Source organism: Protomyctophum parallelum (assembly GCF_964188405.1).
Source record: "Protomyctophum parallelum genome assembly, chromosome: 1".
NCBI lineage: Eukaryota > Metazoa > Chordata > Actinopteri > Myctophiformes > Myctophidae > Protomyctophum > Protomyctophum parallelum.
This window is the reverse complement of record NC_139697.1, coordinates 30,080,118-30,097,298: the sequence shown is the minus strand read 5'-3', so window position 1 is coordinate 30,097,298 and position 17,181 is coordinate 30,080,118. Positions and strand designations below refer to the sequence as shown.

Here is a 17,181-nt window from a genome sequence, read left to right as displayed (position 1 = left end):
TGTACAATAACAGTATTCAGTCACCAGCACAAAATATTTAACTGAATATCTGCAATTCCATATCCACATTACAGTCGGAGTGTACACTTATTACAATCAATATTCAATCTTTTTAGTCGTGTGCAAATGGCACATACCACACAAACTGTAGGCTCTGTTGCAGCCCAATAGCCAAGACACAGTTTGATTCCTGAGCTCGACCTTTCCGCATGTCAGTCCCCATCTCTCTCCCAGTTTCCCTTTTTTATATACACTATATAAAAACTTAAAATAAACGATAAACAACCAATTCGATTCCACGGGTGATTTTGAGCAGTCACTGGAAGTAACCATGGATGTAAGCAAGTACTAATGAGGAAGTGGTCACTGGTCATATGTCAGTCAGATTTGACATGATACATCAAGTCTTCCTATCAATTCACTGAGATACAAGTGTACTGTTCAGAAGATTGGTGCCACTGTACCAATGGCACCAACATTGTCTGTAGAACTAGAAACCAGTGTCACAACGAAAACACAAGGGCTAATGTCTTTTCTAAGTTTTATTCAAGCAAGCAAAGATCAAGGAAAATGTCACAATGCCTGGCTGTCTCTGCCTTCTACCACAGCTCAAACATTAAAACATTTAAAAGGGATAAAATGATAAAAAGAAGCACGCACACGCACACACACACGCACACGTGCACGCACACACGCACACACCTTTTGTTTATTTATTTTGCTTTTTTTTTCTTACCTTTTTACTTAAATTAACAAGACCTAGTATTTTCTTCTCTAGGACTGGTTGAATTGAGTTCTTTCCTTTTTTAATATGATTTTACCTTTTTACTTTGTTTTCTGTATTTTCAGGTTTTTCATTGTTTAAGCCCCCCCTCCCCATCGGTGAAGCTAATGTCAAGGTTTCCCTTCCCTGCAAAGAAACAAGGAAAAGTTGGTTAGTCTGTGATTAGATATTCATAGCATACTGTATTTTATATCTATGATGTAGAACTGAAGTACCTTGGGTTTAGATTTATGATGTAGAGCTGAAGTACCTTGGGTTTGGAGTCTAACTTTAGACGCTTGGGACGCCTGTTGCATTGGTCACAGTCTTCTGGGCTGTCTCCTTAGCCTGGTGTGCCTGGAGCACAGCCACTGCCTCGTCCACCTACAACAACACCATGAGTCAATGTGATGGACACCATAACAAGGAATGAAAGGATACATGACCCACAACAGGTCAAGGATCTTCTGCTCTGCACGGAGTGTGTGTGTGTGGGGGGGGGGGGTCTAATATCATCCCAAACAACATCCTAGCTCTTGGATTGTTCATCATTTGTCTGAAATGTGACTTTGTTGGAGACTTGCAGGTGTTCGATAGCACAATGTCACATACTGTCCGTCTGGTATTATAGTGTTCATGGAGCACAGGTATACAGGCTTACAAAATAGTTAAAAAATCCATAGTGGTTAATTGTCTCCACCAGGTCGAAGGCATGTGGGGTGAGTATGTTTTGCACTCTGTCCGTCCGTGTGTCCGTCCGTCCGTGTGTGTGTGTGTGTCCGTCCGTCAGTGTGTGTGTCCGTCCGTGTGTCCGTGAACAGCTAATCTCGGCCACCGTTAACCCGGTCGATGCCATATTTTGCACACACACTCCCTGGATGCCAACGATGAACCTCTGCCCCAAACTTTCCAGAACGGCCTGTTATAGCGCCACCAGGAGGCCGCTTTGTGCAAAACAAGTTTTTGCACAGTACACCTACAGATTTTGTCCAAACATCACGCAAATTGGTACACAGTCTCTAGAGCCATTCAACGAAACGGGTCTTTCAGATTTATCAGACTCCATCCTGATTGGTTAAGATTGGCTTCCAAAGTTCACAGGAGTGCTCAGTTTCAAACAAAATGCTGCAAATCATGAACACATCGCGTGATTTCCGTGAAATTGTGCACCCACATTCCCACTAGGCCGAGGACGAAATGCCACATGAACAATTTCAACTCAGCCTCAAGGTGGCGCTATAACTGGCCGAAAAGTGTTTTTACCTCTAACTGCACGGATCTGTGGATAACCTGGTGGAGACCTGTGCCCGGAAGGGCACTTTTTCTAGTTTTCCCTGAAGTTGTGCCCTGGCCATTTCTTCCTAGATCGCAGTTACACATTAAACCCTTGGACTGCCACCCCTAATAGCAGCTTTTCAGTGCCTTCTTGCCTGCTCTAGACGACCTTTGTGAATGCCAATTTTTTTGTGTGTGTAAAAAAATCCAGCTCCCCCAATGGCAGCTTTTCAGTGCCTTCTTGCCTGCTCTAGATTACCTTTTTGAATGCCAATTTTTCTTTTGTGTAAAAAAATCCAGCACTCCTGTTGACGTAATTGACGTAATGGAAAAAATATATATAATAATAATAAAGATAAAGTAAGACTTTCTAGAGATGAGATATCATGGCCACACCCAGGCTGGGGGTGGCCATGATTTGAATCAAATCCCAATAGTGTCCAAATGATGGAATGTATTTTACAGATCATTTAAGATTCTGGCTGCCATACTAAAGTGTAAATAATTTACATCCGACCACCTGACAACACTCCACATGGATAACATGCTCAAACAACCCAAAACCATGTTTAGTGCATATTATGCACTATATTTGGGCCAACACAAAATATATAACTCTACATCCCAATGAATCCCAATGGCACACACAAGTACTACAACAGCACAGCCAGTTAAGCATTTTTAATTTAAACATTTGTTGAGGACAAGCACCATAACACTACATGTACATGTATTTAAGTTACTGCCCCTCACTTCACAAATTAGTATATGATGACCTAATCATGTATCCTGGACGCAGGCTATGACAACATGAATCATCACTGTCCTCATGACGGATGAAAGAATAGCCGAGCTTACAGTCATGTTGAAATACATCTGTCACTTCACATCACTCCATGGTATTGTCACAGAGGGACACAAACACAGCTTTCTGTTACTTCATATATTTGCCATATTGTGCCGAATAGAAGACGACTGTGATTAGAATAGGTATGTATGGTATGTCATACAGCAACAAAATTGAAAAAAAAAAAATGTCGCTTGGTATTTGTTATACCAGTAACAATCAGGCTATATCTTTAAGATGTAATGTTAGTTCCTACCTGCCAATGTTGATAAGATAAGATAAGTGTGGGATAGCCTACAGCTGCGTTCCGGGTGTTATCAGCGCTACACTCTGGGTGTTATAAAAAGGTACTGCACTGCTGTGTTCCAGTTGAATAAAGAAGGCATCATAACTTCTCCTCTGGTTCAAAAGTAAGCCAAGTTAACCAAACACTCTGTTCGAGATGGTCACGTCGTTCCTCCATCTTACATCACAGCTGTAGTCGCTGTGTCCATGTTTGCTTCAATGCTAGATTCATAACACTGAATTCCAGCTGTAGGGGTGCCATCTATCAGCGCGGATGTGTAATGACATGTAAAAAAGTCTAGACTTTGAATATAGTACGACCCAGGTTTTTAGGATATTTACATTGGAGTAAAATGTCATTATATTCGGCACAATACGGAAAATTTATTTCATTGCCAGTACACTCTATCCAGTGCAATTCTAGTTTCCCTAAACACTTGCGCACACCAAAGCCATGGACTGGATGTAATTCGTCGTGCTTGCCCGCACAGATGGCAAATTCATGTGAATGAGGAGCGCCGATCCAGTCGGCGCAGTGTGTGTTCTGTGTAAGTGTTGGAGATGTTAGAGGGGATCACTGCCAACAGTACAGGACCACTGCGGTTGTCTGCCGTCCATTGTGTAGGTGAATTTGGGAATATAGCCTTGTTAAACTTAGATTATACTAACCTGGGAATGTGTTTAGTATTATTAAAGCTCAGAACTCACCTTGGAGCGGAGAGACTCTGGGGACTCCAGCATGTGGAGAAGCTCTGAATTGTCGATCTCTAGCAGCATGCCGGTGATCTTCCCAGCAAGGCTGGGGTGCATGTTTGAGATCATGGGGAACAGACGCTCGCCTACAATGGTAGCCAACAGAGAGAATTGATTCAAGAAGTGAGGACAGGATGGTTGGTTGTTGGGTTTTCAGTGAGGGTCTGGGGTGACAGTAAGAGGCAGTATGAGGCGTTGTGTGAAAGACACCCTGAAAACAGAAATGGAGACATCACATCTGATAATCTAAATACACTACACTACAGTATGCTTACTGTCATGTCAACTTAAAGGCTTTTGTCTGTAGTAAATATTTATCCCCAGCGTCCATGTTGAAAGGACGTGAGGCCCATGAACTACAGTGTCACTGTTGCAGCCATTTGGACCAATGCAACCCACTGAAGGGGTAGCAATGAATTTGACAAGCTGCAGTCCTGAGTCGACATTCTATGCCAGATATGGTTTCCAAGTAGAGACTAGACTAAAGCCTTCGGCATTGTTCTTCAGAACGAGATAGTAGGTTAGTTAGCACTCTTGTAAACACTTCAGTGGGAATTGTCTAATGGATTGATTTTATTCTGAATTCAAAATTGTGGGTTTTATTGGTGCTGAACACCAGCTGTAGGCAAAAATGTGAAAACGATGGGTTGTGGTGCAGTGAACATATATTATGTGCAAAACAATCATGACTTCCCAGCCTTACCCAGCATCTGTTTCTGTTCCTGTGGAGGAGCAGCCGCGAGCATGGAAGCCGTCAGAGGATCTTGACCCTGCACGTGCACAGCAGGCTGGAGGAGAGAGTGAGGCAGAGAGGCAATTTGCTTCACATCAGATACACCCTGAAGAGCTGCGAGGATTGAAACATCGCTAATAAATAAATTTCTATACGGAGCATTAAAAAGTGAGTTCTTCTGTTCTGAGCCTTTTTTCATTCACTGTGCTTTACAGCAGGGGTTCTCAATGTTTTTGGCTGGGGACCCCCGGAAATGCTTTTGGTTTTTAGTCTTGCACATCTGGTACACTCTCAAAGACTCTCTGCTACTACACTACTGCCAAGTATGTTAAGTATGAAGTGCCTAAAAGAATGTGCACAAAAAAATATGGTGAGGCAGCTTTTTGCTTCTACGGCCCAACAGCCTGGAATAAACTTCCATTCGAGCTCAGACACGCACCCCCTCTGTAGACATTTTTAAATCTCAACTCAAGACTCACCTCTTCACCCTTGCTTTTAGTTGAGTTTTACTATGCACGTTCCTACCCTGCCCTGACTGATTTGCTGCATGTGGTGTTTTTATTTGTTTTTATTTATTTTATGTTCTTATATTCAATTTTGTTCTCTGCCTATTTTGTTCTATCATTTTAACTACTTGTGTTTTATTGTATTTTATTTTTGTGTCCTGCCCTGTGAAGCACTTTGAGCTGCATTTATGTATGAAAGGTGCTATACAAATAAAGTTTATTATTATTATTATTATTAAGTCTAACCACAATAATAATAATAATAAAGGAATAAAACATAGAAAAGTGTGAGAAAAGCTGTATGTGTGTGTTTGTGTGTGTGTGTGTGTTCTTACTTGCTGCATTGCAACTTGGGGCTGCGTGTTCATGTGCTGTTGGGGATTGCGGACCCCTGCGGCGTATTTGTACTGGGGGACACCGCGTATGGGAGCGGCAGCAGTGGCAGCAGTAGTCGGCCGAGGGCCCATGGTCTGAGCTGTTGAAGAGGGAGAAAGGGCAGATGAGGACAATACTCAACAGGCAATGTAGTTGTGTCTTATCCACTCAAGTCTTTGCAGTTGAGACAAAATATAGTTGGTTGTGAACTTGTGACTAACCGAAACGCTGAGTGGACATCATGCGGGGCACTTGAGATGCAGGCCTCATGGTGCTGAAGGTCTGAGGGCGTGGGCCAGAGGGACGCATGGCACCTGGCATGTTTTGGAAGTCTAAAGACGCATACAAAAGACTGGCTTTAACATCTTACCCAGACTGAAATTGAGTCAGTTGTGTTTTGTTACATTTTGTCTGCAGGCACTGCAGCTATATGCACACACACACACGCTCCCCCCGCCTCTCCTTTCCAATACATTGACATAACAACGCGTCATCAGAGCGGAGGGAGGGGCGTCAGCTGCGACTCCGCGGCTCCGCCCACCCCCCGGGGTAAGATTTGTGATTTGTGATTTGCTCTCGTTCACTGCAATGCAATTTGCGGCATTTTCAAAACAATATTGCGCAGAGTAGCGATTATCTAACGTATTTGCAATGCCATACGTTGAAAGATCTGTTGCCCGCGGACAAGGCACGTTACCTCCGCAAGTTAGATATTATCGGCATAGGTGTTTGCCGTATGTGATTAAGGATTGGAAAAAGTTGCATTGGCAGCCATAGAAAATTCTGCCCAGGGTAAAACACCGGATGTGATGTTTTTGGGCGTTCCTGTCTTGTTAAAAAACCGGCTGTGACGTTTTTGGGCGTTCCTGTCTTGTTTCGTGTCAGTGTATTCCACATTTTCAACGTGTGAGAGGGCCACTCACGTTGAGGCCGCACCCCTTGGGTGGTCCAGCGTGGGCTGGGGCGGAGCTGGGCCATCTGGCCAGCGGCTGGGTAGTAGGCGGCACGATTCTGGGCCTGGGGTATGGCGGCCATGAAGTAGCCTGAGGGAGGGGCTGGCTGGTATGGATTGATGACTGGGTTGGGTACTGTCCGTACGGTGGCCATGCGCTGCATGTACTGGTTGGTCAGGTGAGCCTGACGCTCCTCCTTCCGCTGAGCCAAGGCCACGTACAGAGGCTTGGTGGCCACGATGCGTCCGTTCATCTCCGTCACCGCTTTGGTGGCCTCCTCCGGAGACGAGAAGCAGACAAAGCCGAAACCTTTGCTGCGGCCGCCTTCCATCATGACCTAAGACACAATGGCCGAGAGGAAATAACATTGATACGGAAAAGCTCAAAACGAACAAACAGGAGATGGAAGTGAGGAACATGATGTCAAGTACTACTAATTAAATGGTTTTGTCTGTAATAAATATTTATCCCCAGTGTCCATGTTGAAAGGACGTGAGGCCCATGAACTACAGTGTCACTGTTGCAGCCATTTGGACCAATGCAACCCACTGAGGAGGTAGCAATGAATTTGACAAATCTGCAATCCCAAAATGTCAGTAATGAACAGCAAGGTTTAATTAAAAAGAAAAAGATACAAAAAAACAGACCCAGGGACATTTCCTTAACCACTAAAAGCTACACTCTGTAAATTTCAAGTCCCAGTATTCGAACCTGGGTCAACTGAGCAAGTACTGAATTATTTACCACTGAATTTTGACATTCAGGTAGTACCGCTTGTCAACCAGCAGTGGTCACACCATACCAAAGGATCTGGTCAAAATAATAGTATTAGTGCAACACATTGTGTAGCTTATTTAAGGCCAATATACTTCTTTGTACGACTAATAACAGAAATCGCTGGTTTACAAGCTCACAACTCATCACTTCGTGATGCTTTGTGAGCTTGTAGATCTATTTTCTATCTTTTCTTTTTAATAAAAAGAAATGTGTTTTTTAGACTACCCTATGTATTTTCCATCTCCACAAAGACCCATTTTTGAACAATCAGGCTCTCATTTTATATGGTTAATCTGATTTGGTCGTACGATTTACGTATGGGCTGTCGCCCTACTTTGTATAATCCGTCCCCCTCTTCAGTCTTAAGTTTAGATTTTGTTTGCAATGTTACTCAAAGATGTGGGAGGGGAGTAGCTGGGGAGGTAACAAGACTACTCGCCCCGTTTCTGTTTTCCTCCCAGAATGTTCCCCAGTGAGGGGTGGGAGAGGCTGGACAGCAGACGGCTGGACTTTGAATTTCTCTAACTATAAACTTGCATGACAGCAAAACAGCCTAAGTAAAAATATAATTTATGAAAAGCTACTACAGTGAAGTCTGTTCATAGAAGTTGTAGGATATGTGGGGATTATCTGACAAGGTACCATTTGAGGGGGCAAAACCTTACATATACTAAATAATACTAAATTGTTTATAGGTTCAATATAAGTCAAATAATATAGCCTTTCCACAGGAGTATTTTTATATTTTTCCAAAAAGAATACAAACAGCCAATAGCATATTACAAAGTTATCCCCCTCACTGGGGAAAATTCCGGGAGGAAAAACGGGCAAGCACTGGGGCGAGTAGTCCAGTATTCGCTGGGGTGAGGGTGTGGCGGAGAAACAAAATTGCATACACATTTGGATTACAACAGCGCCCCCCACTTCAGACATTGTGGTACTGCAGCTAAAACTGCTTCAGAAGGCAAAAAGAAATGCAGAGTGGTGATTGAGGCTCAAACCCTTAGAAATAAAGTTTGAGGGACATATACAATATGATATTAAATACTAAAAACAGTTTTATTTCTGCTATAATCAACTTTCCTTTTTACAAAAGTGTGTGTGTGGGGGGCTTGTGACTTTTCAAACATATAAGAGAGTCTTCATGGGGGTTCAAGGTCCTACTGTACCTTGGCACTGGTGATGGTGCCGAACGGTGTGAATTCCTTGCGCAGGCGTTCGTCATCAATGCCGTCATCTAGGTTCTTCACATACAGGTTGACACCCTGAACACAGAAATGGCGACATCACGATCTGATAATCTAAATACACTACACTACAGTATGCTTACTGTCACATCAACTTAAAGGCTTCTGTCTGTAGTAAATATTTATCCCCAGCGTCCATGTTGAAAGGACGTGAGGCCCATGAACTACAGTGTCACTGTTGCAGCCATTTGGACCAATGCAACCCACTGAAGGGGTAGCAATGAATTTGACAAGCTGCAGTCCTGAGTCAACATTCTATGCTAGATATGGATATCGGTCTACCGATATACAGTATCTGCCATTATTTGACTTTCTTCGCAACAATCGGTATCGAACTATGCAGACTTTGTGTCCCCATTTTTAACCACTTGTAGTTACATCTTCTATTTTTTTAATTCTCTACCCTCACATTTTAACAAAATACCGGTCAAAATGTAGGTAGTCGGTGGGCTAAGACTAGGAACCAAAAGTCTGGCATTTGTCAGGCTTTATAAGAATTGTGGTGAAAGGCCCAAACAAACAAACAAACCACTCTTACCATTCCAGACTACGGATGTCAATTCAGTTTGCATAAACAGTCAACCAGCCCTGTCGCCTCACAACTTCACAAGTAAGGATGTCTGATATTATTTTATTAATTTAAGCAATGACTAAAAGCTACTCTTCTATAGGTTTTGATAGTTTCAATATAAGAAATGATGAAAAGGTAGTGTAGGGTAATATTTTCTGGTTAAAACATTTTTTTAAAGGTTAAATCACTATATTTTGTCTGATAGACATAATTGCTGTATAGTGTTTGTTCAGTAGTCTCTCCAGTTCTTTATTAAATAGAAAATACATTTTCATCTAGGTTTTATCAGCTTCAATTGTGTAGTGTTCCAGTTCAAATTGGTCTGCTCATTGATTTGTGTTAACGCTTCCAGTGCCACTTATTTAATCTATATCTTGTGTGAGTTCTTTCCTAATTGGATAAAATTGGTATCCCGACCTGACAGGGTTCGTTACTAAACACTCTATAAGAATTATTACATAGAGCTATTTAACACTTATTTTAACTGGGTCACGCTACAAAAAGCTTAGAAAGTTTAACCATCAACCTCCTGTGTGGTGGCAATACATTTTAAACTTGTTGAATTTGAACTTGTTGAACCAGTCAGAATCTTCAATGTCACTGCAGTGGTATTTTTAAAACTGTGCACTACTGCATTGTCCATCCAGACGGTCATCTATTGCGTATATATGTAAAGGAAGACACTGTCATCCAAACTGACCTGGTAGCGAGTCATGCGGTCCTGCTTCATTTGCTCAAATTTGCGCTTGAGCTCATTCTGTCGCTCCACCTTCTTCTGGGCACGTCCCACGTAGATCAGCTTGCCATTCAGCTCCTTCCCGTTCATCTCATCCACTGCCTGAAGCAGACAAATCAAACTCAGCTGGTTTTGTGGGCTACCAGTAGGAAACGGTTACGCATAGCTTTATCATCATCTGAACAGGTTGCCGGTTTGATTATCAAAATACACTACAGTATGCTGTAGTGTTAAATGTTACGTTAAATGCTGTAGTAAATGTCTGTAGTAAATATATATCCCCAGTGTCCATGTTGAAAGGACGTGAGGCCCATGAACTACAGTGTCACTGTTGCAGCCATTTGGACCAATGCAACCCACTGAAGGGGTAGCAATGAATTTGACAAGCTGCAGTCCCAAGTCAACATTCTATGCCAGATGTGGGTCCTAAGTGGAGCCAGACTGATATATCGGCATTCCGTATCTGTCATTATTTGACTTAAACAACATCGGCAATTATGCATCATCTGAACTGTTTGGAGCTTAGCAGGTAGACTTCTTGCTGTGAAGTTTGAGCAGTTATTTGTATACATCTATATATAACTTCTGGACATTCAAAAGTAAAGATGTCCAGATACTGTATCGGTATCGGAAAAGTATTGGTATCGGCCCTTATTTGTCATATCAGTATCTGCGAATATGTCGGGTAAATAAAATGTTGGGGCATGTGGAGTTTGCTTTCGAGTTGCCAGAACTGCAAGTGCACATTTGAGTGAGGAGTCTGCTATAAACACAACACAAGATATATAGCTAATAGCTATAAACACAACACGGGAACGATAAAAGTGTATCGGGACATCCCTATTCAAAAGTGAAACCTGTCATATTACAGTCAAAATGGCTATTTTCAGAAATAGCTCAAATAGATCTACAAGCTCATAATGTGTCACAGTGTGATGCATTGTGAACTTGTAGGCCTATATTGTCACCTCTTTATAGGGGGGTCACAGCCAGAAGCGTTGGCTACTTGGGGGTACTTGGCATCGAATGGTTTGTTAAATTGTGTTACAGTAGAGTACGTTGGCTGCCTGGTATCTTACCTGCTGAGCATCCTCGTGATTTTCAAAGCTCACGAAGCCAAAGCCTCGTGACTTGCCACTGTCGTCTGTCATGACATGAATGCTCATTGAATGGCCTAAATGACAGGAAGACAGTGAGTTTTAGTTTTACCTTTCCTTTTATCGTGTACGTAAACTGTGTGGTGTGACCTCAGTAATTCCTCAGTATTCCATCAGAAATGCATCCCACCAATGCAATAACAAAAGTAATTTCATAGAACATGATATAACAATAATAATAATAATAATAATAATAATTAGTAGTTTAGTATTTATATTGCACTTTACATTTGAAAGAAACCTACAGTGCTACAGTACAGACTAAAAACATTTGCTTAAAACAATCTAAAAAGGATGGTTTTAAAAAGTGGGACATAGAAAACCTAGGGGATATCACATTTTCTGTCATGTTCTTAAGTCAAATGATTTTGTCTGTAGAAAATATTTATCCCCAGTGTCCATGTTGAAAGGATGTGAGGCCCATGAACTACAGTGTCACTGTTGCAGCCATTTGGACCAATGCAACCCACTGAGGAGGTAGCAATGAATTTGACAAAGCTGCAGTCTTTTGATCATCTACCAAACTGGTTTCATAAGACAATAAGGGTATTAGCAATTGTGCCAAAGGACATTTTTCTCTATAAAGACCTAGTTCCTTTGTTGTAAAGAGGTTGGGCTTCAACAATGGTATTGTCAGTGGAGTGCTTACACAAAATCCAGTGAGCATATTCCCAAAAATATGAAAAAACGGTAGCACATCTCAAATTTCAGGTCAAGGCAGACAAAATACTCAAATTACACTTTTTCATTTGGCTCCCATCATAATATTAAAATGCTTAGGCATTTCAGCACAGAGACTATAAAGAGGCTTTCATATTTTTGGGGAATATGCGACCTAGTTCCTTTGTTTGAGTGAGGGAATTAATGGCATTGTTAAGTGATGCATTAACTCACCATATTTACTGAAGACCTCCCTCAGCTTCTCGTCATCCATGTCCTCACCAAAGTTCTTAATGTAGACGTTTGTGAACTCCTTGGCCCTGGCACCTAGCTCAGCCTCGCGCTCTTTGCGAGATTTGAAGCGGCCAACAAATCTACATTTAGGACATCAGAAGCCAACTAGGTCAGGTCATCATTTAGCACGAGAACACTCGAGAGCAGCGAGCAACTCTCATTGCAGTTCATGCTAAAGCTTTGATATATTGTTGCTGTCTGGCATAAAACTACCTCCATAGTTAATCTTTTTCTCTTCATGTTTTCATAAATTATTGTTAATAGCCTATTTTACACTTATATTAAGCAATTGCCATGCAAAAGTAGCCAAATTAGTACACATTTTGAACTTTCAGATTAGCTTTTCAGTTCACCATTGACGACATGCCCAAAATAGGGACAACCGGTTGCATGTGGTTAAGTGTATCTGTAGATTTTATAAATATGAATAAATAACTTGTGGTGAAATAATTACATGTATGCATTGGTACAGGGGTTCTTTTTTCCAATCCCTGAAAAGTAACATGGACATGTTTTGGACATGGTTTCAGCCCAAGAGAGACAATGGTGTAGGTTATTTGAAGCCAAGGGAGACACAAACTAGCTGAACATAGTCTAAAAGCTCTTTCCATACACAGTAAATTCTTGACACAAAAATAAAGTTAGCATAATTTCCCACAATTACAGAGACAGGTTACACAATGTTAAAAACACACACTTACACTTTTCGGTCATTGAGCAGCATGCCATTCATTTTCTCAATGGCCCGTTCGGCTGCCTCCTGAGTCTCAAAATGCACAAAGCCGTAGCCTTTAGAGCCATTTTCGTCACAAACCACCTTAGAAAAAGAGGACACATGCCGACTATAAGCCACATTCACATGCTATGCCAATGCAATGGCTCGGTTCACACAATCAACTAAAAAGTTGAACCATTGTGAATGATACGTCATTTTACAGAATTATTACTGAAGTTCCTATTAGAATGGTGGGGTTGAATGGAAAAACAAACTAAATTCTGCTCATCAATAACCAAAACATTAACACAATGCAAATTGCAAACACAAAAATGTGCTTCCTCGTCTAATGAATATGCAGATTGGAGAACTTCACATTTTTTGTCACCTTAAGTCAAATGGTTTTGTCTGTAGTCAATATTTATCCCCAGTTTCCATGTTGAAAGGACATGAGGCCCATGAACTACAGTATCACTGTTGCAGCCATTTGGACCAATGCAAACCACTGAGGAGGTAGCAATGAATTTGACAAAGCTGCAGTCTTTTGAGAGTCTTTAGCAAAAAGGTTTCATAAGACACTATAACAGGATTAGCAATAGTCATTAGACCTTGCACAGAATGTTAATAGTTACTTTTCCAGCAGGACTGCCTATAACCATTGGTAGTCCAATTTCTGCTTGGTAAAAGTGTGAAATTACTGTTCCGCTGTGAATGTGATGCGTTTACAAGGACCAGTGATCTCAATGTTTCATTTATGTTGATATCTCACACAGGCTGAAATTGTTGTTTTGCACATACGGTAGCTAGCTACTATGGCTTCTTTCAACATGGATAATGGTCATTCTAAATATACCATGAAAGGCCTCTATTGTGCCAAAGGATATTTTTTCTCTATAAGACTTTGGATAGTTCCTTTTATTTGGTTGAGGAATTCAATGGTACGGTGGTGGATTCATTATGAAAAACTGTCCTCTTTGTTCTACTTAACCAAGATAACAATTGCAATATGATATTTCATCCACATTGTACAACTTTACACTACATGTGAAATGTCAGGGTGACAATAAACACCCATCAAGCAACACAACAGTGCTTTGAGGGGCATAAAGTAGGACTCTAACCTAGAATAGTTTCCTAAATTGGGCCACATCAGTGGGTCAATATTAAATTAAGATTAGCAAAAGGTTCAAAATAAAGCATGCACAATGTTGCACATCCAAACTATAAAATCCCAGGTGCTAGACTGCTAGTCTGAAGAACACATTTAAAAAAACACACCTGTGTGATGTGAGGGGCTCTAATATATTAAAGTCTAACTCATGTTGATTAGGTGATGTAATGGTGATAAACAAACTGTGCTAACACAAACATTAAATGCCATTAACAATAAACACACAATATGACGTAATGAGGGACAATATGACGTACATTTTCCCTTCTTTGTCTATGGCGTTTTTGAAACAAACATTGAACTAAAAACAAACATTAAACCTGTATATAGGAGGGGCTAACGCCCATATATAGTCTGCACACTGGATCATGTTCCATAGTGTTTAGTATTTACTTGATTAACCACCAAGGTGATGTTTCAAGCATCTCCACTCTTCCTCCGACTTCAGTCTGAGCAAAGAAGTTTGAAATGTCACCTTGATGGCATTTAATAAATACACTGGGAGGGCATGATCCAGTGTGCAGACGCTATATTTACACTTCTACTATTAATACATTTTGACATATGCTGCCATGCGTACTCTGTCTTTTACACAGTGTACAGACGTCAGACACACTATGCAAAACATAGCAAAGCAACACTACAAGACACCCATTGACGGTTCACCTTCATCCCTGGAGATGTGACCCTCAGTCCTTTACCTTGCAAGACAAGATGTTGCCAAAAGCAGAGAAGGTGTCGTACAGGGCCTTGTTGTCAATGGACTTGTCTAGGTTCTTAATGAAAATGTTGCCAACGCCACTCTTTCTCAACGAGGGGTCTCGCTGGGACCACATTATGCGTACAGGCCGGCCCTTGATCACATCGAAGTTCATTGTGTCCAGTGCACGCTCAGCTGAGAAGGACATGACATGAGTTGTTAAAGAACTTACAATCAACTTGTGAACATTCAGTGTTCAAATGGAATGCAGGTTTTTTTATCCACCTTTAATTTAATTATGTATTACATATCAGTGGTTCAAACTTCAAGTATGCTTCAGGGCCCAGGGTTTTTTGGGTTCCAAAGGTCTGGGACAAGTCTGAGATTGTACAGATGGAACCATTCGTACACTCTTAAGAGTCATGGGGGTGCTTGAAATTAAAATGCCTGAGAACCACTGGATTCTACAGGAAACTAAAAAGAACTGCGTGCATAAGCTCCTCAAAAAATCAAGTCTATTTGAGGTCACTTATTCGGGTACCATTACAGTGCAAACTGAATTGCGTGGCACTATAGTATAATTTAAAATTTGCCCAGAATAAACACCATCGATGCATGACAACAACATGACTCAGTAGAGATCCATCTTGATAAACACACCCAAGCCAACCAGGACACAAAATGTTCTCTTATCAATGGAATGCACTCAATGCAGACGATTCTAGGGCTATAGGCTGAGGCAATACTACCTAGCATTGCATCTGTGGATAATGCTCAATGCATGTCAGTACACGTCTTTCTTAACCTGGCATGAGCATGACTCTGCTGAAACTGACCAGTGTGTGGATCTCAGTAACAACACAGCTTGTTATTAGTTACAATAATGTTGAGCTCGTCTTGTGACTCCTTTTGGGTAGGTTGTCGCTTGGCAAAAAATAACGGTTCTACAAACCAACAAACGAGACGCATTCGCTTGTAGATCCGTTCCTTTTGGCGAGCGACACCGTCGGACTACAACGTATAAATAAATTAGGCAATACCCCGACAATATGTCGGACGCAGTCACGTGGAGTTTTATTACAGTCGATGGTGGATTGAGGCTAGCCCCATGCTTCTTGTCACCCACTCCCGGCTGTCTGTCATCTCCGAAAACTGGCTTATCATTTGCATTGCGGTTCTTATAACTTGCGACACTCACCGTCAGCTGGCTGCTGGAAGTTCACATAGGCGTATCCGAGCGATCGCCGTGTGATCATGTCTCTGCACACCCGAATGGAGAGGATCGCTCCGGCCGGGCTGAATTTCTCGTACAGCATGGCCTCGGTCACATCCTGATGCAGGTCCCCGACGTACAGGGACGCCATGGGGTAACTGGGAGCGCTGGGGTTCATTTTGACTTGAACGAACGACCGACCGACCCGGTGGTGGTGGGGCGAGAAAACTTGAGATCTCTTAAATGAAAAGTTCAGACGAAAAAGGATGAATGTTTTGTTTTCTCTAACCGTCTAACGATCCAGATGGTTCGCAATCGTTAAAGTTGACAGCTGGAATGTTATTTCTTAAAAAAGAAAAGAAAAAGCACACCGTTAAGACAAATGTCAATAATAAAACCTGTATTAAGAGTTATGTTAACTACAGGCCTGGTACGAGTCGACAGGAATTCTGGCTAAAAATGCACAAAATTAAAACAATTCCACTTGGCCTTCCTTCTTGTCCAGCAACAAAAACGTGGATTAAAAAAAAACGTCGATATTTTGCCACTTCTTGTGCGGTTGCAGGCTTCTTCCAGGGTCTTAACTCCAGCTTCACCGATGTTTTTTTAAGTTACAAAATAATCAAAAAGAAAGAAAGGAAAGATTTTTTAGCGTTTTTAATATTTTAATATTTTTTTTATATTTTTTTATTTTTTATAGAACGTGTGCCGAGCGAGCTCAGCTCTGGAGCACACACGCACTCACAGCACTACCAGCCGGGGTTGAGGGGGAATGCAGCGTGGAAGCTGCTGCATATATACTGCTGCAGACGTCACGCAAATCGTGGACCAATCGTGTTGAGCCTGAAAATAGCAGATCTAGAAGCTCCCAACGTGTCGCGTCGGTGACGCGCTGTGAGCTTGTAGATCTGCTATTTTCGGAGCGCGCCACCGTCGTACGACGCACTATACATTATTAAAGTATTCCAGTTTGACTGGGGGGGAAGGCAAGTTGTCTGCAGGCAGCCCAAATGTTTGCATTACCGGTTATTTTGTTAAAGTTGCAGTAGTTTTGTTGAATAACAAAAGTTATTCTCTTGTGAATAACCTTTACTATCGGCCTATAATCCATTCCCTAAATGGGTTCTTCTCGTGAATAGAATATGCAACTTTATCTCAAAATGTACTAAGGGCATAAGCCTACATTGTACATTTGTACACTAAGGATTCCCATTCAGAAAAAAATTAATTCACAATATAGAAGACTCATTAGACACAACTTTGCACTATAGACTATACCTACAATAACATCCCTGTTTTGATTCCAGCCGAAGATCTCGTTTGTGTGAGCTTATCCCTCTGCCTTCAGTTTTCTATAGTAAATACAGACTAGTGACCAGGTATGTTATTATTACTTTCTTGTTACACATTCGGTGATATATAGGACCTTTAGTGACTGTCGTAAGCGGAA

General features: G+C 41.6%; 1 protein-coding gene across 2 annotated transcripts; it reads right to left on the bottom strand.

The window, feature by feature from the left end:
- Positions 1–524: 524 nt before the first annotated feature.
- On the bottom strand, positions 525–16,486 carry LOC310871728 (polyadenylate-binding protein 1). Of its 2 annotated transcripts, none has more exons than XR_014570321.1 (14): positions 15,717–16,486; positions 14,520–14,713; positions 12,634–12,749; positions 11,873–12,012; positions 10,901–10,995; positions 9,786–9,923; positions 8,437–8,532; positions 6,461–6,827; positions 5,759–5,869; positions 5,498–5,637; positions 4,627–4,711; positions 3,879–4,009; positions 1,000–1,147; positions 525–910 (listed from the first exon to the last, which is right to left on the bottom strand). XR_014570321.1 is itself a non-coding variant. In XM_083783367.1 (14 exons), the coding sequence occupies exons 1-13, from the start codon at positions 15,907–15,909 to the stop codon at positions 1,055–1,057; spliced, it is 1,899 nt and encodes a 632-aa protein (XP_083639493.1). In that variant the 5' UTR covers positions 15,910–16,486; the 3' UTR covers positions 525–910; positions 1,035–1,054. The 2 variants fall into 2 exon arrangements, 1 of the variants encoding a protein (XP_083639493.1); XM_083783367.1 differs by having other exon boundaries at positions 1,035–1,147.
- Positions 16,487–17,181: the final 695 nt, after the last annotated feature.